General features: G+C 37.5%; 1 protein-coding gene across 1 annotated transcript; it reads left to right on the top strand.

Annotated features, from left to right (window-relative positions):
• Positions 1-2040: 2040 nt before the first annotated feature.
• Positions 2041-16475, top strand: MMP7 (matrix metallopeptidase 7). Its single transcript, XM_019923741.2, has 6 exons — positions 2041-2180; positions 4690-4916; positions 5002-5150; positions 6702-6830; positions 14115-14276; positions 16447-16475. The coding sequence occupies exons 1-6, from the start codon at positions 2064-2066 to the stop codon at positions 16473-16475; spliced, it is 813 nt and encodes a 270-aa protein (XP_019779300.1). The 5' UTR covers positions 2041-2063.
• The last annotated feature ends 8582 nt before the right edge of the window (positions 16476-25057 follow it).

Below are 25057 nucleotides of genomic sequence, written 5' to 3' on the forward strand. Positions count from 1 at the left end.
CACCTATCCTTCTCAAACTCTTCCAAAATATAGCAGAGGGAGGAACACTCCCAAACACACTCTAAGAGGCCACCATCACCCTGATACCAAAACCAGACAAAGATGTCACAAAAAAAGAAAACTACAGGCCAATATCACTGATGAACATAGATGCAAAAATCCTCAACAAAATACTAGCAAACAGAATCCAACAGCACATTAAAAGGATCATACACCATGATCGAGTGGATTTTATCCCAGGAATGCAAGGATTCTTCACTATATGCAAATAAATTAATGTGATAAACCATATTAACAAATTGAAGGAGAAAAACCATATGATCATCTCAATAGATGCAGAAAAAGCTTTTGGCAAAATTCAACACCCATTTATGACAAAAACTCTCCAGAAAGTAGGCATAGAGGGAACTTACGTCAACATAATAAAGGACATATAAGACAAACCCACAGCCAACATCGTTCTCAATGGTGAAAAACTCAAACCATCTCCACTAAGATCAGGAACAAGACAAGGTTGCCCACTCTCACCACTTATTCAACATAGTTTTGGAAGTTTTAGCCACAGCAATCAGAGAATAAAAAGAAATAAAAGGAATCCAAATCGGAAAAGAAGTGAAACTCTCACTGTTTGCAGATGACATAATACTATACATAGAGAATCCTAAAGATGCTAACAGAAAACTACTAGAGCTAATCAATGAATTTGGTAAAGTAGCAGGATACAAAGTTAATGCACAGAAATCTCTTGCATTCCTATACACTAATTATGAAAAATCTGAAAGAGAAATTAAGGAAACACTTCCATTTACTGCTGCAACAAAAAGAATAAAATACCTGGAATAAACCTACCTAAGGAGGCCAAAGACCTCTATTATATTTTTCAGCTCCAGCATATTTGGGGAGTTTCCCATGACTTATTATAGTAAAAAAGCCGCGTGCTCTCTCAAGAAATGTGTATTCTATATAATGACAAAATGAATAGGTAGTGTGATATGACACAAAAAGCACTGGACTGGGAGTCAGGACTACTATTAACTGGCTGTGTGAGCCTTGGAGAAATAAGTGAACCTGTTGTCTTGGCTTCAGTTTCATCTTCAGGAAAATTGAAGTAAATGGACTAGAATCTCTAGGTCATGGGTCTTTAATTGCTATATGTAGCATAACCATTATGTGTGCTGAGGACCAAACTAGCCCAAGTGGTGGCTGGTCAGCAGCCAGTGTCAGGGTGATTGGAAGAGAAAGAGTGGAGAAAGTGATTTCCAAGTTGAAGGCCAGCTTTGGAGAAACCTGCAACTACAGAAGGTGAAGCATGGTAAGTATGGTAGATGAACAGGCAAGCCCATGCCTGAAGTTTTTTTTTTGTTTAATATTTTTTCATGTAATTCAAGAGGAATTCAAGTGATGTTGACCACTAAGAAAAGAAATAATCTGATTAAAGGGAGACTTGAAGAGGGAATTCTCAGGGCTCCACTAATGTACCTGGAAGGTGAGGGAGTGGAGCACAGGCTTTACGATGGCCACCGACCCAATCACAGCAGAGCATTTCCACTTGCCACTCCTCCCATCATTCCCCTCTATGACTTTGGAGACTGTTACAAAATGTTTGCTTAATAGTGATTTGAGTATTTGTACCTTTTACGTACTTTTCCATGCATTTCAAATTTTTTAAAAATTATGTTAAGATAAAATATGTCCTGAATAATGCTCCCCAAATTTTTAAACTGAGAAGACATGTCTAAGTAGCAATTTGATTCTGGCAAATAAAGTGTGTTAAATTTAAAATTTCATGGGTCAAATTTATACAGAAGACAGGTGGGAGAAAAATCCTTTGAAAAACAAACACATTGTGTGCTTCCTGCCAATAAAAACATAATACTTCCTCATTGTCATTAATAAAAGATAATACTTTCAAAGTTCTGTAGACACTAAAAAGAAAGAAAACACTCAAATGCGTCACCTATTTCCACATTCAAGTCTGAGAAGCTATATAAATTTCTCCAGCCTGTGGCAAAAAACACCAAACCAACCATAAGTCCGAGAGCAATCATCTCTGGACAGCAGCTATGCAGCTGGCCGTGCTGACCGTGCTGTACGCTGTGAGTGTGCTGCCTGGCACCCTGGCCCTGCCGCTTCCCCAGAAGGCAGGAGGCATGAGTGAGCTGCCGTGGGAACAGGCTCAGGTATGTCACTGGCCCACTCACCTGGGCCTCCACAGGCTCACCATCAGCATTAGGAAGTATGTTTTTCAATTTTAATAATTTTTCTGATTATATAGGTAATATATGTTTTAATCAAGTAGCTGTTAAGAGCAAGCTTTGGAGCCTTCCCAAAGTGGATTCAAGTTCCATCTCCTCCACTCAACTGTGTAGATGAACACAGGAATGTTATTAAACTTCTCTGAGCTTCAGTTTTCTAATTTGGAAGTTGGATAATATAATGATATCAACCAAATGGGGGTGTTGTGAAGCACTTTACAGAGTACCTGGGACATTCAACAAATTGAAGTCCTTATTGCTACTATTATTTATTGTAACTTGAGATTTTTCTCATAATGAGCAAAGTGTTGCCTCTTAAGATGAGGACTGCTTGTGATGGAGAGACTTGAAAAGAAAAAATGAGGGTATAAGTTGCAGTCCTCCCACTGACAAGCCAATGATGATGGGCAAGGCATGAACTTCTGACTTTGTTTTCTCATATATCTAATAGAGACAATAATACTGTGTTTTATACCTCACAGGATTATTCTAGAGAATAAAGGAAGTGGTAACAATACCAATTATCATGTATGTAACAATTGCAGATTATAAAGTACTTCATATATATTGTGTCATTGAATCCTTAGCTCTATCCTGGGAAAAAGAAGAAACGAAAGTAAGGTTAATTCACATACTTACTAACTGTAGAGATAAGAATCAAGGACAAGTTCTGGTTCAAAAATCATGTTCTTTCCAATATACTACTTAATAAGTAGTCTAATAAGTGTAAGTAATTATTACCTGGTAAAATAATGGGACATCTACTCCTAAGTATTGTTTATAAATTTAAGCCTTAAGCATAAGAAAAGCTGTGTTTTATTTCACACTAACTTTGACTTTTTAAAAGTCCATCTAATACATTGGACTGAACCATATGAAATCAGTGATATTTGACAGGTTTTTTTTTCTCCAAAGGAGCAATTTCATATGGGTCCACCTAATGGACTCTACAGAAGGAGTACACTTGCAAGAGTATTGAGTCCCTTTACCCATGGTGCACGTTGCCAATAAACCAGAGGGAGGTTCTCTAGGTTTAAAGGAAGGCAGGAAAATTCATCTTAAGGATGCAGAGAGATTTCTTACAAAGGGTGTCTTTGTAAAGCCTGTAGCTCTGGAAGGGAAAAAAATGAGGTATTTGTTTTCAAATCAGGGATTAATTGCTAATTGTCATGGGTGAACAATAAGTGTTTGTTGTATTGAATGAAATACAGTCGTTGGTAACAGGAAGACAGAGCACAATATTGCTAAGTTTACTTATATAAAGTGCATACTCCTAAGCGGTTCTCAGACAAGTAAACATTACCACCTACTCCAAATTAGATTGCAAATGAGTGAGCCAATGTTTAAATCATTTCAAAGATATTATCACACATTATATAACACTATACATTTTTCTGATGAAATGGGCTTTGGAATCATAACACAAGTTCAAATACCAGCCCCTTTGGTTACTCATGGGGTGACCTCGTGCAACTTATTTCACTCTCCTGAGCCATGATTCTTCAAATGTGAAACAGGAAAATAATGCCATACCTTACTTCACAGGGTGGTTATGAGGTTTAAATGAGATAAGTAATGTAAAGCTCCTGTTATAGTCCCTGGCACTACTAAGTGCTTAATAAAAGTCCTTTGCTGCTGTTGTTATTTCATTCACTTTCTATTTTTTCCTATTTAGGCTGCTGGACTGCCATCCTCACACCCATTCACTAGTGTCCTTTAAGAAATTCCCAGGGACCCAATTGCCCATGGAATACACCTGAGAGACCTGCTTTATCCTGCAGTCTCACAAAGAGGGTTTTATTAAGGAGTTAGCCATGGAAAGAGCACTGGCCTGGCAGTCAAGAAACTCAGAGCCAGTTCTGCTACTAACTTAACATGTGACCCCAGGGCAAATCATTTAGTTACTAAGAGTTCTGATTTCTTCACCTGGAGAATACGTATATAAAACAAAATAATGTCATAATAACCTTTCCCAGGACTAAAATATTAAGACCTTTAACCTCAGCTGGGATCTGATCTCCAGAGAATTTTAGAAAGAGCTGGGTGACTTTGGATCTCCCCATAGGGTCTCTGATGCCAAGGGGAGGTCTCAGCTGTGCCCCTTGAGGGCACACTGGGCACTCTTCCTGATTGGCTATTACAAACAAGTCTATGTTTTATAAAGTATACAGTGTGTTTCTCTTCAAAACGTTTAATGGGATAAAAGAAAAATGGAGGGACTCTTTTGCTCATGAAATGAAATGGCAGTGCTTCATCATCAATATTAAGTTTTCTTTTCATTAATGCACTCTTGTTTTACTTGTTTACTATGTAAGTATTCTGCCTTCACACTACTATTTGGGTCCACAGGAGTCAGAAGCAAAGATGTGCAGACTTCTGAGCTAAAAGAAGACAATAAACAAGAATTATAGATCAATTACTCTCTTTCCAATAGGACTATCTGAAAAGATTTTATCCATCTGATTCAAAAATAAGGGACCCCAATAGTTTAGAAGTCAAACTCAAGCAGATGCAAAAATTTTTTCGCCTGCCTATAACTGGAACATTAAGCTCCCACATTATAGAAATCATGCGGAAGCCCAGATGTGGAGTGCCAGATGTTGCAGAATATTCCCTATTCCCAGATCGCCCAAAATGGACTTCCAAAGTGGTCACCTACAGGTTAGTTTTGCTTTGGCTCATTTTAGCAAAAACAGTAAAGCCTATGTCCTAAAAGGTCAAACATTGTTTTCTTGTTTTCTACCAGGATCGTGTCATATACTCGAGACTTACCACATGTCATAGTGAATCAATTAGTGGCAAAGGCCTTCAACGTGTGGAGCAAAGAGATCCCACTGAGCTTCAAGAGAGTTAGCTGGGGAATTGCTGATATCATGATTGGCTTTGCAAGAGGAGGTAGGGAAGATTCCTGCAGGCTGATCCTGTGTGCTATTTTGCTTGTTATTTATATCAGTGCCCTCCTCTTTCTGGGATTTAAAAATCTTTAAAGAGATATAGATAGATGATAGATGATAGATAGATAGATAGATCATCTCATTAAAGATCAATGTTCTTACACTTTTTCTAGTCCATTAACTTCGAGCCACTTTTTTTTTTTTTTTTTTTTTGCGGTATGCGGGCCTCTCACTGTTGTGGCCTCTCCCGTTGCGGAGCACAGGCTCCGGACGCGCAGGCTCAGCGGCCATGGCTCACGGGCCCAGCCGCTCTGCGGAATGTGGGATCTTCCCGGACCGGGGCACGAACCCGTGTCCCCTGCATCGGCAGGCGGACTCTCAACCACTGCGCCACCAGGGAAGCCCTCGAGCCACTTTTTACAGCAGAAGATGGCAAACTATGGCCCATGAGCCAAATCTGTAAATAGTTATTAGAACACAGCCATGGTCCTTCAATTACCTATTGTCTATGAGTGCTTTGGGGCTACAATGGCAGACTTTAGCAATTCCGACAGAGGTCTTCAAGTCCACAAATCTGGTCCTTCACAGAAAATGTTTGCCAACCTCTGTTTTGTAACATGAATCATGATATACATATATATTTATGGGACAGTTTAAAATATATCTAACTAACATCAACATTAAACCAAAAGAAGAGGTTACAACTTCCAAAGGCCTTAAGTGGTCTCCAAGAAGTGAACAGTCCCTGTGGCTTATTGCCAACACCCTTCATGTAGTAAAAAGTAGAAAATAGAGAACTTTCATATTAAAGGGCTTAAGGAGATATAACCCATATACATGAACTGCTATTAATTGCTGGTGTTTCATGGTGCAAATTTAGAGGAAAATGTTGGTCTTTTTGGCCTGCTTTAATGTTAAACTTCCTGGGTGCTGTGAATTTAGCCGAAATTTGAGCTTCAACCACAATATTAACAAGACTGAAGAAAACCTTACAGAAAAGCACTGATCATGGCACTCCATGTTTTTCAAGAACTGGATAAACTGGATATGGCCTGACACCAATTTGAAAATAAATGTCTCTGCATCACAAATAAAAGCACTATCAAAATCTATTTTAAGACACCTTGAGCACAGTTCTTCAAGGGACTGTCTACTACATCCGCAAAGAAAAAGCTGGGTTTTTAAGAAAACGTATATGAAATGGTATGCAGTTATCTGCTGAATCCAGTACTCAAACTCATTGTGCACTCTGCCACCATCCAGCTAAGGAAAATGATCAAACATAACACTTAGATGCCACCATAAGTAGGATGTGAATGTATTTAAAGTCCATATCAGTAAGCTTTCAACATGTGGTGGTTATCAGGGATGAGCAGTGGTTCTGTGAAAGAAAAAGTCCCTGTGACAAATAAACACCCAAACCACCCTGTGTATGCAGCTGACTGCTTGGGGCTAATCTTTCTAACCTCAATAATCATGTACTATAAACTAAAAGATGAAATGACTGGAGATAAATTCAGTCACTAAAGGCAATTACCACTTTTTCTTTCAGCTCACGGGGACCCCGACCCATTTGATGGGCCAGGAAACACACTGGCTCATGCCTTTCCACCTGGGCCAGGCCTGGGAGGAGATGCTCACTTTGATGAGGATGAACGCTGGACTGATGCTAGCAGTATAGGTACAGCATCCCAAATCTCTTCCACTACATATCCTTTTTAAAATCCTGAACTTTTTATACTTAACTATCTTTAATTTGACAATTGAAAGCAATTAATAATAGTTATTGAGCACTTGCTAACTGCCACCTCTGTGCTTTAAATGCATTATTGCATTTAATATGCTCATAATGCTCCATATATAGAAGATAGATACTCAGGCTACAGAGTCAAAAAATGTTGGGTTCAATTTGCTTTACCTCTACCAATTACTCACTTTGTGTCTTTGGGCAAGTTATTTAACTTCTCTGAGCCTCAGTTTCCTTATCTATGAAATGGGACTATAAATAATTCCTACCTCACAGGATTGCTGTTGGAATTAAATGAGATAATGCTTATGCAGTGCTTAGCACAGTGCTTGGTATATATTAATAATTCAATAAATTATAGCCCTTCTATATATATCCCCAAAATAAGTTTTTTAATTGAAGGTGAAAGAGGAGCAGAGACTATGATATTTGAGAAGTATATACAGTTCTGATATTATTCACTGTTTTTCAGAAAGAACCCACACCATAACCCAGCCTATCATATTCATCACTTTACAAAGTAGAAGATCATAGACAAAACAGAAAACTAATGAAGAGAAGCTCTAGATAAATAACCCTAACTGGAGACAATGCTTTTTTTTTTTTTTTTAACATCTTTATTGGAGTATAATTGCTTTACAATGGTGTGTTAGTTTCTGCTTTATAACAAAGTGAATCAGTTATACATATACATATGTCCCCATATCTCTCCCTTCTTGCGTCTCCCTCCTTCCCACCCTCCCTATCCCACCCCACTAGGTGGTCACAAAACATCAGGCTGATCTCCCTGTGCTATGGGGCTGCTTCCCACTAGCTAGCTATTTTACGTTTGGGAGTGTATATATATCCATGCCACTCTCTCACTTTGTCACAGTTTACCCTTCTCCCTCCCCATATCCTCAAGTCCATTCTCTAGTAGGTCTGTGTCTTTATCCCTGTCTTACCCCTAGGTTCTTCATGACATTTTTTTTTCTTAAATTCCATATATATGTGTTAGCATACGGTATTTGTATTTCTCTTTCTGACTTACTTCACTCTGTATGACAGACTCTAGGTCCATCCACCTCATTACAAATAGCTCAATTTCGTTTCTTTTTATGGCTAATATTCCATTGTATATACGTGCCACATCTTCTTTATCCATTCATCCGATGATGGACACTTAGGTTGTTTCCATCTCCGGGCTATTGTAAATAGAGCTGCAATGAACATTTTGGTACATGACTCTTTTTGAATTATGGTTTTCTCAGGGTATATGCCCAGTAGTGGGATTGCTGGGTCATATGGTAGTTCTACTTTGAGTTTTTTAAGGAACATCCATACTGTTCTCCATAGTGGCTGTACTAATTCACATTCCCACCAGCAGTGCAAGAGTGTTCCCTTTCTTCCACACCCTCTCCAGCATTTATTGTTTCCAGATTTTTTGTTGATGGCCATTCTGACTGGTGTGAGATGATATCTCATTGTAGTTTCGATTTGCGTTTCTCTAATGATTAATGATGTTGAGCATTCTTTCATGTGTTTGTTGGCAGTCTGTATATCTTCTTTGGAGAAATGTCGATTTAGGTCTTTTGCCCATTTTTGGATTGGGTTGTTTGTTTTTTTGTTATTGAGCTGCATGAGCTGCTTGTAAATTTTGGAGATTAATCCTTTGTCAGTTGCTTCATTTGCAAATATTTTCTCCCATTCTGAGGGTTGTCTTTTGGTCTTGTTTATGGTTTCCTTTGCTGTGCAAAAGCTTTGAAGTTTCATTAGGTCCCATTTGTTTATTTTTGTTTTTATTTCCATTTCTCTAGGAGGTGGGTCAAAAAGGATCTTGCTGTGATTTATGTCATAGAGTGTTCTGCCTACGTTTTCCTCTAAGAGCTTGATAGTTTCTGGCCTTACATTTAGGTCTTTAATCCATTTTGAGCTTATTTTTGTGTATGGTGTTAGGGAGTGATCTAATCTCATACTTTTACATGTACCTGTCCAGTTTTCCCAGCACCACTTATTGAAGAGGCTGTCCTTTCTCCACTGTACATTTTTTAAAAAGTGGCTACTGGTTACTGGCCCTGAAAGTGAAATGAGTACTCGTGTTTGGCAATGGGAATTCACCACTACAGTGATGCCTTGCCGTGAAAATCTAACCTATGTAAAATTATGACACTGCTTCCGTTTCACATCTTGCATACCTTTTTCATTCTTCCTTCTTCCCACTCAAGGTAAGCTAAAGACAGCTTCCTTCAATCTAATGCACCACAATTGGAACTCTGGCCACTCAAACACATTCACACCTTCCCCCTTATTTGCAAAGCCTTTCTATGAGTCTGAGGGAGAGAGAGCACATACATAATACACTTTAACAAATCAAAAGCAAATCCCAGCATCGCCTGGAGTTCCTGCCTTATGGTCGTGCTTTCTCAAAGCCAACTTTCTCTCTCCTGCTATTCAAAGTCACTATCATTTATTGAATAGCCATTATTATTTTCCAGATATTGGGAAACTCATTATGACAAATCGACAAGGTAGGAATTACTATCTCCATTTAACAGATGAGGAACTGAGACTCAGAAATACCCATTAATTTGTCCAAAGTTGTCCAGCTAGTAAGTAGCAGAGCTGGGTTTCAAAACCAGGTCTTTATACAATACTTAGAAGCCTTTGCTTTCCTCTACTGAATACTGCTATCTGAGTGATTACATAAGAAGCAAATAGGCAGAAATACATTATATTAAAAAAAAGTGATGAGATTAAAGCACTACTATTCTTTTTTTTAAAACTTTATTGAAGTATAGTTGATTTAGTGTTGTGTTAATTTCTGCTGTACTGCAAAGTCATTCAGTTATACACATATTCTTTTTCATATACTTTTCCATTATGGTTTATCACAGGATATTGAATAGAGTTCCCTGTGCTTTACAGTAGGAACTTGTTGTTTATCCATTCTATATATAATGGTTTGCATCTGCTAATCCCAAACTCCCAATCCTTCCCTCCCACACCCCCACTTGGCAACCATGAGTCTGCTCTCAATGTCTGTGAGTCTGTTTTTGTTTCATAGATATGTTCATTTGTGTCATATTTTAGATTCCACATATAAGTGATGTCAGATGGCATTTGTCTTTTTCTTATTTCACTTAGTATGATATCTCAGGTCCATCCATGTTGCTGCTAATGGCATTATTTCATTATTTTCTATGGCTGAGTAGTATTCCATCATATAAATGTACCACATCTGCATTTTTTTAACATCTTTATTGGAGTATAATTGCTTTACAGTGGTGTGCTAGTTTCTGCTGCATAACAAAGTGAATCAGCTATACGTATACATATAACACCATAACTCCTCCTTCTTGCGTCTCCCTCCTACCCTACCGATCTCACCCCTCTAGGTGGTTAAAAAGCACCAAGCTGATCTCCCTGTTCTGTGTGGCTGCTTTCCAATAGCTCTCTATTTTACATTTGGTAGGGTATATATGTCCATGCCACTCTCTCACTTCATCCCAGCTTACCCTTGCCCCTCCCCATGTCCTCAAGTCCATTCTCTATGTCTGCATCTTTATTCCTGTCCTACTCTGAGGTTCTTCAGAACCCTTTTTTTTTTTTTAAGATTCCATATATATGTGTTAGCATACGGTACTTGTTTTTCTCTTTCTGACTTATTTCATTCTGTATGACAGAATGTAGGTCCATCCACCTCGCTACAAATAACTCAATTTCGTTTCTTTTTATGGCTGAGTAATATTCCATTGTATATAAGTGCCACATCTTTTTACCTATTCATCTGTCGATGGACACTTAGGTTGCTTCCTGGCTACTGTAAATAGTGCTGCAATGAATATTGGGTACATGGCTCTTTTTGAATTATGGCTCTCTCTGGGTATATGCCTGGCATTGGGATTGCTGAGTCGTATGCTAGTTCTATTTTTAGTTGTTTAAGGAACCTCCACAGTGGCTGTACCAATTTACATTCCCACCAACAGTGCAAGAGGGTTCCCTTTTCTCCTCACTCCCCCCCTGCATTTATTGCTTCTAGATATTTTGATGATGGCCATTCTGACTGGTGTGAGGTGATACCTCACTGTAGTTTTGATTTGCATTTCTCTAATGATTAGTGATGTTGAACATCCTTTCATGTGTTTGTTGGCAATCTGTATATCTTGTTTAGAGAAATGTCTTTTTAGGTCTTCTGCCCATTTTTGGACTGGGTTGTTTGATTTTTTGATATTGAACTGCATGAGCTGCTTGTATATTTTGGAGATTAATCTTTTGTCAGTTGCTTCATTTGCAAATATTTTCTCCCATTCTGAGGGTTGTCTTTTGGTCTTGTTTATGGTTTCCTTTGCTGTGTGTGCAAAAGCTTTGAAGTTTCATTAGGTCCCATTTGTTTATTTTCGTTTTTATTTCCATTTCTCTAGGAGGTGGGTCAAAAAGGATCTTGCTGTGATTTATGTCATAGAGTGTTCTGCCTATGTTTTCCTCTAAGAGTTTTATAGTTTCTGGCCTTACATTTAGGTCTTTAATCCATTTGGAGTTTATTTTTGTGTATGGTGTTATGGAGTGTTCTAATTTCATTCTTTTACATGTAGTTGTCCAGTTTTCCCAGCACCACTTATTGAAGAGGCTGTCTTTTCTCCATTGTATATTACCTCCTTTGTCAAAGATAAGGTGACCATAGGTGCATGGGTTTATCTCTGGGCTTTCTATCCTGTCCCATTGGTCTATATTTCTGTTTTTGTGTCAGTACCATACTGTCTTGATTACTGTAGCTTTGTACTGTAGTCTGAAGTCAGGGAGCCTGATTTCTCCAGCTCCATTTTTCTTTCTCAATATTGCTTTGGCTATTCAGGGTCTTTTGTGCTTCTGTACAAATGTGAAATTGTTTGTTCTAGTTCTGTGAAAAATGCCGTTGGTAATTTGATAGGGATTGCGTTGAATCTGTAGATTGCTTTTGGTAGTATAGTCATTTTCACAATGTTGATTCTTCCAATCCAAGAACATGGTATATCCCTCCATCTGCTTGTATCCTCTTTCATTTCTTTCATAAGAGTCCTATAGTTTTATGCATACAGGTCTTTTGTCTCCTCAGGTAGTTTTATTCCTAGATACTTTATTCTTTTTGTTGCAGCAGTAAATGGGAGTGTTTCCTCAATTTCTCTTTCAGATTTTTCGTCATTAGCATATAGGAATGCCAGAGATTTCTGTGCATTAATTTTGTATCTTGCTACTCTACCACATTCATTGATTAGCATTAGTAGTTTTCTGGTAGCATCGTTAGGATTCTCTATGTATAGTATTATGTCATCTGCAAACAGTGACAGCTTTACTTCTTCTTTTCTGATTTGGATTCTTTTTATTTCTTTTTCTTCTCTGATTGCTGTGGCTAAAACTTCCAAAACTATGTTGAATAATAGTGGTGAGGGTGGGCAACCTTATCTTCTTCCTCATCTTAGTGTAAATGGGTTCAGTTTTTCACCATTGAGAACGATGTTGGCTGTGGGTTTGTCATATATGGCCTTTATTATGTTGACACAAGTTCCCTCTATGACTACTTTCTGGAGGGTTTTTATCATAAATGGGTGTTGAATTTTGTCAAAAGCTTTTTCTGCATCTATTGAGATGATCATATGGTTTTTATTCTTCAGTTTGTTAATATGGTGTATCTCACTGACTGATTTGAGTATATTGAAGAATCCTTGCATTCCTGGGCTAAACCCCACTCGATCATGGTGTATGATCCTTTTAATGTGCTGTTGGATTCTGTTTGCTAGTATTTTGTTGAGGATTTTTGCATCTATGTTCATCAGTGATATTGGCTTGTAGTTTTCTTTTTTTGTGACATCTTTGTCTGGTTTTGGTATCAGGGTGATGGTGGCCTCTTAGAGTGTGTTTGGGAGTGTTCCTCCCTCTGCTATATTTTGGAAGAGTTTGAGAAGGATAGGTGTTAGCTCTTCTTTAAATGTTTGATAGACTTTGCCTTTGAAGCCATCTGTCCTGAGCTTTTGTTTGTTGGAAGGTTTTTAATCATAATTTCAATATCAGTGCTTGTGATTGGTCTGTTTATATTTTCTATTTCTTCCTGGTTCAGTCTCATAAGGTTGTGCTTTTCTAAGAATTTGTCCATTTCTTCCAGGTTGTCCATTGTATTGGCATATAGTTGCTTGTAGTAATCTCTCATGATCTTTTGTATTTCTGCAGTGTCAGTTGTTACTTCTCCTGTTTCATTTCTAATTCTGTTGATTTGAGTCTTCCCTTTTGTCTTGATGAGTCTGGCTCATGGTTTATCAATTTTGTTTATCTCTGAAAAATCCAGCTTTTATTTTTACTGATCTTTGCTATTGTTTCCTTCATTTCTTTTTCATTTATTTCTGATCTGATCTTTATGATTTCTTTCCTTCTGCTGACTTTCGGGTTTTTTTTTTTGTTCTTTCTTTCTCTAATTGCTTTAGGTGTAAGGTTAGGTTGTTGATTTGAGATGTTTCTTGTTTCTTGAGGTAGGATTGTATTCCTATAAACTTCCCTCTTAGAACTGCTTTTGCTGCATCCCATAGGTTTTGGGTCATCGTGTTTTCATTTTCATATGTTTCTAGGTATTTTATTTATTTCCTCTTTTATTTCTTCAGTGATCTCTTGGTTATTTAGTAGTATATTTTTTAGCCTCCATGTGTTTGTATTTTTTACAGACTTTTTCCTGTAATTGATATCTAGTCTCATAATGTTGTGGTTGGAAAAGATACTTGATATGATTTCAATTTTCTTAAATTTACCAAGGCTTGATTTGTGACCCAAGATATGATCTATCCTAGAGAATGTTCCAGGAGCACTTGAGAAGAAAGTGTATTCTGGTTTTTTTGGATGGAATGTCCTGTAAATATCAATTAAGTACATCTTGTTTAATGTATCATTTAAAGCTTGTGTTTCCTTATTTATTTTCATTTTGGATGATCTGTCCATTGGTGAAAGTGAGTTGTTTAAGTCCCCTACTATGACTGTGTTACTGTTGATTTCCCCTTTCATGGCTGTTAGCACTTGCCTTATGTATTGAGGAAAGAACTACTATTCTGATTCCTCTTCTAAACCTTCCGCCCTTGTGAAGGCCTGGAAACAAATAAGCTAACTATGGAGAATTTAAACGGTTAGGTATTTTATAGTTATTTTATTTTTATTATTATCTATTTTGATTTTATTTTATATATAGTTATTTTTTACAGTTACTGTATGTCTCTTTTGTTGCAGGAGTTAATTTCCTGTATACTGCAACTCATGAACTTGGCCATTCCTTGGGTCTGGATCATTCATCTGATCCTAATGCTGTGATGTATCCAACTTATGGAGAAGACGATTACAAGAATTTCAAACTTTCACAGGATGATATCAATGGAATTCAGAAATTATATGGTAATATTTATGATTTCCATATTTCCAATGTCTCCTTAAGACATTGCCTCCTTTGGGTAGGCTTGAATGAGAAAGACTGGGAAATAGGTATTTACTTGGAAAAACACACTGGAACTTTTATATCTAAAAGCCCTTTGAGGGGAGAAATTTGAGACATTAGATACTTGAAATTTAATCATGCTATTTTATACTATGAGGATATTGATTTTAAGTTTTAAGTAATATAGTATCATTTGGTGAAATCATGAAAATGATGCTCTCAAACGTTTTTTATAAGCTGCCACTCACTCTTCTTTCTTGCTTGGTTCAAATACTTTAGGGAGCCTCCCCCATAGGGACGGACAGAGGAACATAACACCTTCCCCCGTAGCTTCCTGCTCCCAAGGGTTTGGCCCTAGGTGCTTAAAAGTTACCCAATTTTTCCTGCCTGTATATATGCATAGGGAAATGGGTTAACCATAGACAGTGACTTCTTATTATTGCTGGTCATGATGGGTATGAATATACCATGTCCCAATCTACACTTTTTTGTTTTAATCAAGTTTCAAATTCAATTTAAAAGAATAAACTGATTTGTATTTGCTTGATCAAGTCAAAAAGAGTAATGTGAGAAAGGAATCAAAGGACAAGGATAAAAAGCCATGTCTCTAGATAAAGATGAGAATAGTAAGAGTCAAAGAAGCTAAATAAATCGTCCAAGGACAAGAAGCTGCTGAATTCTTGAACAAAGATTCCAAGCCAGGGCTGCATGATTTCACATTCTTTCTACTTCATATTTCAGCCTATCACTACTTAGTATGCTTCTAAAAGCAATTTGGAAAAGAAAATACATACAGAATGATATCTTTAAGTACACAGATATAATTAAACCTTTCCGGCAAATTACCAGGATGATAAGAATATTCGGCAAAAAGATAACAGAAGAGTCTCTGAATGTTTAGAAGAGCAATGAAAGTGCTTCCATATAATAAATAATGTAATGTCCTCAGGGGGAAATTACTCCTGTAGGATAATGGATTTAAGCTATCCGTTGAACCTATAACTTACTATCAATCAGCATCTCCCAAACTGTGTTCCCAGAACACTGATCCTACCAGACAATTCCCCAAAAAAAGATGCTTTGGAGAAACAAGTTCAAAAACCACTACCTACTGTATTTAAAGTGCAGAGGATGTTAAAAATGATCTAACAAACTGTCATTTAACTCAGTGCTTCCCAAATTATAATCCTTTTTGTGGCACACCCATTGAGCCCTCTCAGAATAGCATTTCAGAGAACACGTTTTGGAAAATACCATTAACTGTACCACAAAGTTCTGACTTAAGGAGCTACTGCTGTCCAAAAAAGTTCACGAAACACTGACAATTGTTGGTAAAGTCAACACCAACAAAACAGAAAATAGTACCTCCCCTTATATAAAACTATGGAACTTACAGAATACTCTATGGCATGTATAACTATCTTTGAACCTTAAGAAAATTAGAAAGGGCCTGAAAAACGTTCTTCGGCAGACTGGTTAGATTTAACATAAAGAAGATGGATTAGTGCATTAAATCCTTAAGTATTAGACAGTGAAGTGCCTCTAGTCAAAGTTGGAAAGAGGTAGCTTCTGGACAAATGAAAGTAAGATTTAATTACATAGGTTTTTAATGTAGGTAGTTTATTAATACAATAAGTGATGTGAGCAGAAAATATAAATTCAAAAGAATGTGGTTAAACTCATGGATATAAAATTCCCAACGTTCCTTTCAGAATAATAAAAATAATAGCTAAAATGCATCAAGTTTTTATAGTGTACCAGGCATTTCATGTGCAATAGCTTATTTAATTCAACAATCCAATGAGTTGTTACTGTCCTCATTTTACAGGCTGGTAATCTAACATGAAGAGAAGCTAAGTAATAACTTACACAAGATCACATGGCTGGTAAAATGACAGAGTGAAAAGACAGGGTGCAAAGATATCTGACCACCCAGGGACTACACTCCATACAGTGTTGCCTTTTTAGCCTTTGGAGGTTGTTCTTCAGAACTGTTGTCCCAGGCACAGAAACTGGGCTGGGTGAATGATGGACTGTACATACTGTGACATTTCTTGTGTTTTTATAGTCTTAGGATTTTTTAATATGTTTTATACGTTGTCAGAATGTTCTTATTTTGTCTCTTCACAGGAAAGAGAAATGATTCAAGAAAAAATTAGAAACTTCAGGGAGAACACACATTCATTCATTGGATTCTATATAGTTGTTCCCAACCAGAATTAAAGAACACTGTTGCTGCACTCCATTTACCCCTTGCTGCCTCCATCCTTGTATTGTGGTTGGTTTTCGTACATCTCTCTCCCCCTCATCTATGACTCTCCTCAAGCAACATGCACTTGGTGGATGTCAATAAATGTTAAATACATAGATAAATAAAATTTTTATTCCATGGTAAAATAATTTCTATTTGGAAATACTGTTTCTGTGGCAAGAGAAGATATGCTAAGACTAAGACCAGAAAAAAGAATTAAATAACCCCACCACATTATTTTGGGACTTCAGCTGCACCTCACCCTATCACTAGTTGGGTAAGGTATAGTATAGTATAGTATAGTATAGTGCAGTACAGTACAGTATAGTATAAACCAAGATAGTATAACCCAAAGGTACCTTAAGTTCCTCTCATCCTTTGGTCCAATCTCTCACTCTGAGTATTCTGGGAAGTCCAAATCTTCCCACAAAATGTGTGTGAATTCCCAGGGATTTACATTCTCATAGTCCCTTCTGGCACCAAGTTCCTGCCCCTGAACTGACTTCATGGCATCTCTCCGACCACAGCTGCTCTGTGTTCCCTTTCCTCTGCCCCATCACAACCCAAATATCAATCTCACTCTCTTCTCTTTTACTTTCTCCAAACCAGTCCTACAAGGCTTTTGTCAGATTGTTGACACTGCTGAAGATTTGCATCAACGGTGAGATTTTACACTGCACAAGGACAACGAAATTGAACTAAACTCAAATTAGATATTATCCTCACCCTTCAAATCCTTTACCCATCCCAGCATCAGGAATTTCCCACTGGCCACCTACCTCTGCAGGTTCCAACCTCCTACCACATCTCTCCCTAATCCTCAAATCTCTAAACCCCAGTCCTTCTGACTTCCCTCAGACACTCATTTCCTGAGGTTCAAGTAGCTCTCCCTCTCCATGCACAGAGACTCGCTACTGTATTTCTGTGGTAAAAACACTCTCTATGCGGGGCTTAATCCTTTAGCAGGACACAGAGCTGGCAAAGGCTTTTCCATTTCAGCCGTTCCTCCTCCATACTCCCTGCACCCATGCATGGTTTTCTCTACAAATAGAGGGATAAATAATTGTAATTTACTTTCTTATTGATACAAATTATGCCACACATAAGCACCCTGAAAAGATGTATTCATTTTTTAAAATTTCATTTAAGGATTTTTTTTCGCCCAAAATGGATCAATAATCCAAAACTCAGAAATACCACCAAAACCATTAAAGGAGCCATTCCAGGGACAGACAAAATGAGGGGGGGAATCTACAACCTAGGCAAAATGAGTTATATATTCAAAGACTCTCTTAAAACATAAGGGAATAGGTCTATAATAAAAATAAAAAGGAAGAAGTCATTAAATTTAAGCTCCTCACTTTGTAGATGACAAAACAGACCAAGAGAGGTTAAATTTTGCAGTAAACAAATGTGTCCTGTGATTAAAGCATTTTGTTTGTTTGTTTGCCTGTTTGCATTTTGGTTTGGGCAGCAGAAGGCAATATCTATCTTGTAGCTGAAGTGGATATTGTTTTTACCTGCCCAGCATCCCTTCACCCTACTTTTTGGGACAGGGACAGTCTTTCCCCTTTGTATATTATCTTAGTGAGACATACTTGAGTATGCCACATGCTGCCAGGGCTGAGAAGGGAGTACAGGACCCAAGTTTGGCCTATCAGACACTCCCTCTGAAAACACCAGACACTGATTCACCCTGGTAGTGAGTTTTGGAGACACCGCCTATTCATTCCTGCACCCAGATAAATCTCTGAAGCTACCTTGGGTCCTGTCCTACAAACAGCTTAGGTACGGGGCGTCTCTTCCATGTTTTGCAGCTGACTGCATTGCCTTCTAATAAATTTTGTCTTTTGCTTATGTTAGCAAGAGTCAGTTTATGTCTGTTGCTTGCAAATCCCTGACACAGTAGCTTGAATGGCTCTCCTATGGTATCTGATATATGGATTCTGTTATATATCTCACCACATACTCCAATCTTAACCCTATGAAGTTAAGCTCTAACTGAGCACAGAAGTTGAATTTTCTTATTCCTATCCAAAAACCATAAAGCTGACTTCTAAAGAGAAATTTTGCCTAGAAAATAAGGAACCATGTTCTCTTTTTTTTTAATTGTGGTAAAATACACATAACATAAAATTTATCATCTTCACCATTTTTAAGTATATAGTTCAGTATAAAGTATATTCACATGGTTGTACAAGGGTAAGTGTTCTTACCCTTAGCACTATTAGCATGTTCAACTGAATAATTCTTTGTTAGAGGCTATTCTGTGCATGGTAGGATGCTCAGCAGCACCCCCTGGCCTCTCCCCACTACATGCCAGTAAAACATCCTCAGTCGTGGAAACCAAAGATGTGTTCAGACATTGCCAAATGACCCCTGAGGGGCAAAATAGCCCCCAGTTGAGATCCATGGAGCTAAAGAAAATAAAGTCCTATTTCACTGCATTATACTCAATGTCCCTTTTTACCTTTTTTTATCCCTACCATCTGGTAATCCTGTGTCATCCCATGGGAAAGGAAAACCAATAAAACATTAATGTGGCTTTGTCTGTTTTTGACACTTCTTTGAGGAAAGGACTGTCATATTTTAAGGAATAAAACCAACTGTATGCCAAAGCCAAGATGACGTATATTTATAGAAGTTCACAAAACTTGTTTGTATTCTGTCAATTATTTTTATTGTTGTCTTTTCTAATTTTAATGTCAAACTTCAGTTTCAGATAGAGGGCTGAGCACATGAATTTGTCTTCACTCCCCTCTGAGTTTCCATTTAAGTGGTAGTAGGGCAATAAAACAGAATAGGCGGAGGAGGTCTATCCATAGACAAGGAATTTCAGTAAATTTCTGACGACCTAATACAGCTGATAGGTGAAACATATCAGACTTAGCCTGGGATATGTGAAGAGGTCTCAGGTGGAAATGGGAGTTAACTATGGTTACAGGATGAAATGTAAATTTGATCAATCACGACAAGGTAAAAATGTAGGAAGTTGGAGCACATTGCCAATTTCACGTATTATAAAACATACATGTTTACATATTAACATTGTTAAAAATAAGATGACATCTTGCAGCCGGGGCTGGCAATTCTCCAGGAGAAGATTTGGGTTTGCTTCTGCCAATCACATGGAGCCCTATCAACCTGAGATCACTTTATATTACATCATTTGCTTGGGGTTGTTCAGACTACACTGTTCATGTGAATTCAGTCAGCAAATCTGTAGGAGTACAAGCTTGGAGTCCACATATTCAGAAAGTATGTCTTTTTCCTCTCAGTACTATGACTGAGGCAGCCATGTGCCCTTGCTGCCTTGTTGGTGTTGCAGGTTTATTTCTCTTTTATCCTTGCACTGAAAGACCAGCCATTTGGTCTCCCAGCTTTAAGTCAGGATCCCCTATTAGAGTCTGCTTCTTGAACATCTTTTCTTTTTTCATAGTACACAAAGAGGTGGTTTCATCCTACAATAGATGACATTTTAATTCACCGAAATGTGCTAATTGGAATATGAAGTTTAGATGTAGTATGTGAAAAGACACAAAACTTTGTACAGTAATCTTCCCTTATTTTAAATGTCACTTTTCCAGAACTGTTGATTTCTTGTCAGTCTTTTTAGGGATAAACACAAATAACAGTCACCTTCAGGATGTTGACCGCTTCTCCTGACAGTCTTTATTCTCTGAGAAGTGCCACTGACCCCCAGTGGACCTCAGGCGGCAAGTGTGTACTAGCCCACATCCTGCCACAGGTGTCTGGAACAAGGGCAGACACCCACCTCAGGTAAGGCCCTTTAGGTATCTTCTCCAGGGGGACTGTGATTCCACTCACTTATTTATTCAATAATATTTATTGAGTGTTTACCATGTTCCAGGCACTGTTTAACCTTGAGGATATAATTCCAAACAAAGAAAATCACTATGCACATGGATCCCACAAACTCATCAAAAACAATGAACAGAGAGACCCAGAGACTGGGATTCCTGAGCTGAGCCTTGTTACTGGTGAGATTCTATAGGAAAGATCCATAAATTCCTGTGGCTAAAGATCTCAGAAATTCTGAAGTGCTTTCATTTCCCAAGGCCTTGTTGTTCAATAGTTTTCTGGATTCCATAGGCAGTCTAATGTCCTTCCAATAAACCTCTTTTTCAACTAAGCTAATACCAAAACAAACAAGTCCAACAATTAAGAGAAACAGTATAATATAGGCATCTTCTTCCTCCCTTCACTAGCATCATCTACCATTTTTGCCATGAAACCTTCCAGAAAAATGGACACCAACAATACAGAACAAAGATCAGATCAAAGTGATTGAAGTGGTGTAGACTGTGCCAGCCCAGTGTGAAGCTAACCAAAGCTTCTCTTACTTTGTTGTCATTGCCATTGCTGATAATGTAAAAATAATGATATGTAATGAAAAGAGTATTGAACTGTGTCTGAAGTTCTGTTTTGATCCTGGCTATGTTTTAACAGACAGTAAGGAAGCCTTGGGCTTCCTTACCTTCTCTTGGCTATGCGCTATCCTTTGTTTTAATTCTGTCACTTCATAAAGCAGGACTTAAGATCTAGAATTCAATGATCAACTAAGGTTTCACTCTTGACTAAATTTACCTACCAATTTGATCAGGAAAAACAAGGATATGAAGGTAAACGTGTGCCATCAGAATCACTCACCGAGGCTCTACAAGAGAAACAACCCTAGTTTATAGCACTCAAAGAAGATACAAATATATATATATATATAGGCATCTCCTTTTCTTCACCTGGCAATCCTACAGTTTTTCACACCTCAGCCTTGACATTTCCATGCCAAAAAGACCTCCTCTTGACCTCACACTCCCCTACACCTGCCTAGCTTCCCCTCTTATGATTTTCCATGGTACCAAACAGGTACCCCTCACAGTCATCTTTTATTTCACTGAATTATAATCTTCTGATGAATTATGACAATATCCACTAGATTGAAAGCTCCTTGATGAAACTGAATATGTTTTTGTGTAAAGAAAAATTATTCCTGAAGTACAATGAAAGGTTCACTCACAGAAACCTCTCATTTAGGTTGTGTCCAAATTAATAAATCATTCAAACACTTCTAAAAGACATAAGATCAAGCTATACATTAGAATGTAATTGGATTGATGCCCTAGAAATTATGAAAAAGAAAATACAACTTTACAAAGAAACATAGAGGAGGATTCTGGGAAGATGGTGGAGTAGGAAGCATCAGTAATGTATCTCCCCACCTAGGCAAAAAAATGCACTGGCAAACTCTGTTTGATGTAACTCGTTTGGAACTGTGGAGTCTATTGAAGGCCTGAAACTTCCAGGGGAAGGCTTGGACAGTAAATTACAGTCAATATTGGTCAATTTCAGCTCTTAGTATATTGGTAGCTACCCACCTCTCAGCCCCATGGCAGGGAGCTGTGCACATGCTCCTGGAGCAGCCTGTACACAGCTTGCACACAGCTGTGGAAGTGAGGGTGTCCTCCAAGTACTAGAGATCTGATATCTTATCACTGATTGCTGCTTCTGATCACACAGGTGCAGACAAAAAGGCAACAGCCATTGTGGTTGCAATTCCTCCCATCATTGCAAGTCCCTCCCACTCCTGCCAAAGTGACTTCCAGCTGCTTTAAAGGATCAGTAATTTTTTTCTCCCTCATTTTTGTCTTTTTTCCCTATTGGGAGTCAGACAGAAGACTAGGAAATTCAAAAGCAACTGTATATCTAGGGAAAATTAGAAAGTTACCACACATGCCCCGGAGAAGGTGCAGGCTCAGAAAAGACATAAGAAAATCTTAAATTGCACCCCAGGCAGATCCTTGGAACAGAGATAGTCTATAACAATAAAAAATAAATAAACAAAAACAAAAAAACTGCCAACACTGTGAAAGACGGAGAATCAGATCTCCGTTACCACATTATTAGATTCAGCTGTCCAGTTTTCAACAACAACAAAGAAAAAAGAAAAAATCACAAGGCAATCAAAGAAACCACAAAGTATGACTCATTCAAAGGAAAAAAAAAATCTATCCCTGAGAAATACCTGATGGTGGACTTACTACAAAAAACTTTAAAGCAACTATCTTAAAGATGATCAAAGAACCAAAAGAAGACATGGGGAAAATCAAGAAAACAATGTATGAACAAAATGGAAATATCAATAAAGAAATATTGAAAAGAAACCAAAAAGAAATTCTGGAGCTGTAAAGTAAAACAACTAAAATATTAAAATTCACTAGAGGAGTTCAAAGAGATTTGAGCAGGCAGAAGAAAGAACCAGCAAACTTGAAAATAGGACAATGGAAATTATTAAATTATAGGAACAGAAAGAAAAAAGACTGAAGAAAAGTGACCATCAAGCAGACCAACATACACACTGTGGGAGTCCCAGAAGGAGACAAGAGAAAAGGACATAGGAAATACTTGAAGAAATAATGGCCAACAACTTCCCAAATTTGATGAAAGACATGAACATAAATGTCAAATAAACTCAACAAATTCCAAGTAGATAAATTTAAAGAAACCCACACCAAGACACATTTCAATCAAACTGAAAGGCAAAGACAAAGAGGGACTCTTGAAAGCAACAGGACAGAAGCAAATCATCACATACAAGGGATCCTCAATCAGATTATAAGCAAATTTCTCATCAGAAATTTTGGAGATCAGATGTATTAAGCTGATATATTCAAAGTGCTAAAAGAAAAAATACTGTCAACCAAGAACTGTATATCTGGTGAAACTGTCCTTCAAAAGTGAGGGAAGGGAATTCTTTGGAGGTCCAGTTATTAGGAGTCAGTGCTTTCACTGCTGTGGGCCCGGGTTCGATCCCTGGTCAGGGAACTAAGATCCTGCAAGCTGCACAGTGCAGCCAAAAGAAAAAAAAGTGAGGGAACAATTAAGACATTACCAAATGAAAGCAGAAGGCGTTCATAACCACTAGACCTGCCTGCAAGAAATGCTTATAGGAGTCCCATAGGTTGAAGTGAAAGGACAGTAATTCAAAGCCATATGAATAAATAAAGATCTCAGTAATGTAAATATACGGCCAATTATATATTGTAATAGTGATGTATAACTCCACTTTTGTTTTCTACATGATTTAAGAGACTGATTTTTTTTAATTATTAGTCTAAAACTAGGATTATTGTAACTTTGGTTTGTAACTCCACATTGTTTTCTACATAACTTAAGAGATTTTTAAAAATTACTAGTTTATATTTTGGGACACACAATTGTATAAAGATGTAATATTGTGACATCAACGACTGAAAGGGATGGAGATGAAGCTGTTAAAGGAGAAAAGTTTTTGTATGTTATTGAAATTAAGCAAGTATAAATTAAAATTAGAGTGTTATAACTTTAGGATGTTAAATGTAATCCCCATGATAACCACAAAGAAAATAGCTCAATAATACACACAAAGGAAATGAAAAAAGAATTTAAATATTTCACTACTAAAAAGCAACTAAACATAAAAGAAGACAGTAATTCAAGAAATGAGGGACAAAAAATTATAAGGCATATAGAAAACAAATAGCAAAATGGCAGAAGTAATTTCCTCCTTATCAGTAATTACTTTAAATGTAAATAGATCAAACTCTCCAATCAAAAACAGAGATTAGCAGAATGGATTTTTAAAAATATGATACAACTATGTACTGTCTACAAGAGACTCATTTTAGATACAAAGACACAAATAGGTTGAAAGTGAAAAGATAGAAAAGTATATTCCACACAAATAGTAACCAAAAGAGAGCAGGGGTGGCTATACTAGTAGCAGATAAAATATACTTTAAATCAAAAAAGTTTACAAGAGTCAAAGAAGGACATTATATATTAACAAAAGTTCGATACAGCAAGATTATATAACAGGGAGTTCCCTGGTGGTCTAGTGGTTAGGATTTGGCGCTTTCACTGCTACAGCCTGGGTTCAATCCCTAGTCAGGGAACTGAGATTCCACAAGCCACATGGCACAGCCAAAAAAACCCAAATTCTTTGGGAGTTCCCCAGTGGTCCAGTGGTTAGGATTCGGCACTTTCACTGCCATGGCCTGGGTTCAATCCCTAGTCAGGGAACTAAGATCTCACAAGGCACAGCCAAAAAAAAAAAAAAATTATATGACAATTATAAATATTGTACATCTAATAACAGATCACCAAAATATATGAAACAAAAATTGACAGAATTGAAGGGAGAAATAGATAGTTCTACAATAATAGTTGAAAACTTTAATGCCTCACTCTCAATAATGGATAAAACAACCAGGCAGAAGACAGTAAGGAGACAGAGGACTTGAACAACACAATAAACAAGCTAGATCTAAGAGAAATATTCAGAACACTCTAAACAACAACAGAAGATGCAATCTTCTCAAGCGCCATGAGACATTTTCCAGGACATGTGACCATATGCTAGGTCACAATAAGTCTCAACAGATTTTAAAAGATAGATATCATATAAAGTATCTTCTCAGACCACAACAGGAT

This window comes from Tursiops truncatus, chromosome 8, assembly GCF_011762595.2.
Source record: "Tursiops truncatus isolate mTurTru1 chromosome 8, mTurTru1.mat.Y, whole genome shotgun sequence".
Taxonomy (NCBI): Eukaryota; Metazoa; Chordata; class Mammalia; order Artiodactyla; family Delphinidae; genus Tursiops; species Tursiops truncatus.

Coding starts and splice junctions, on each gene's coding strand:
- MMP7 (XM_019923741.2), top strand. CDS start 2,064: ATGCAGCTGGCCGTGCTGACCGTGCTGTACGCTGTGAGTGTGCTGCCT. Junction 4,917..5,001: donor TCCAAAGTGGTCACCTACAG/GTTAGTTTTGCT, acceptor GTTTTCTACCAG/GATCGTGTCATATACTCGAG. Junction 14,277..16,446: donor TGGAATTCAGAAATTATATG/GTAATATTTATG, acceptor GTCTCTTCACAG/GAAAGAGAAATGATTCAAGA.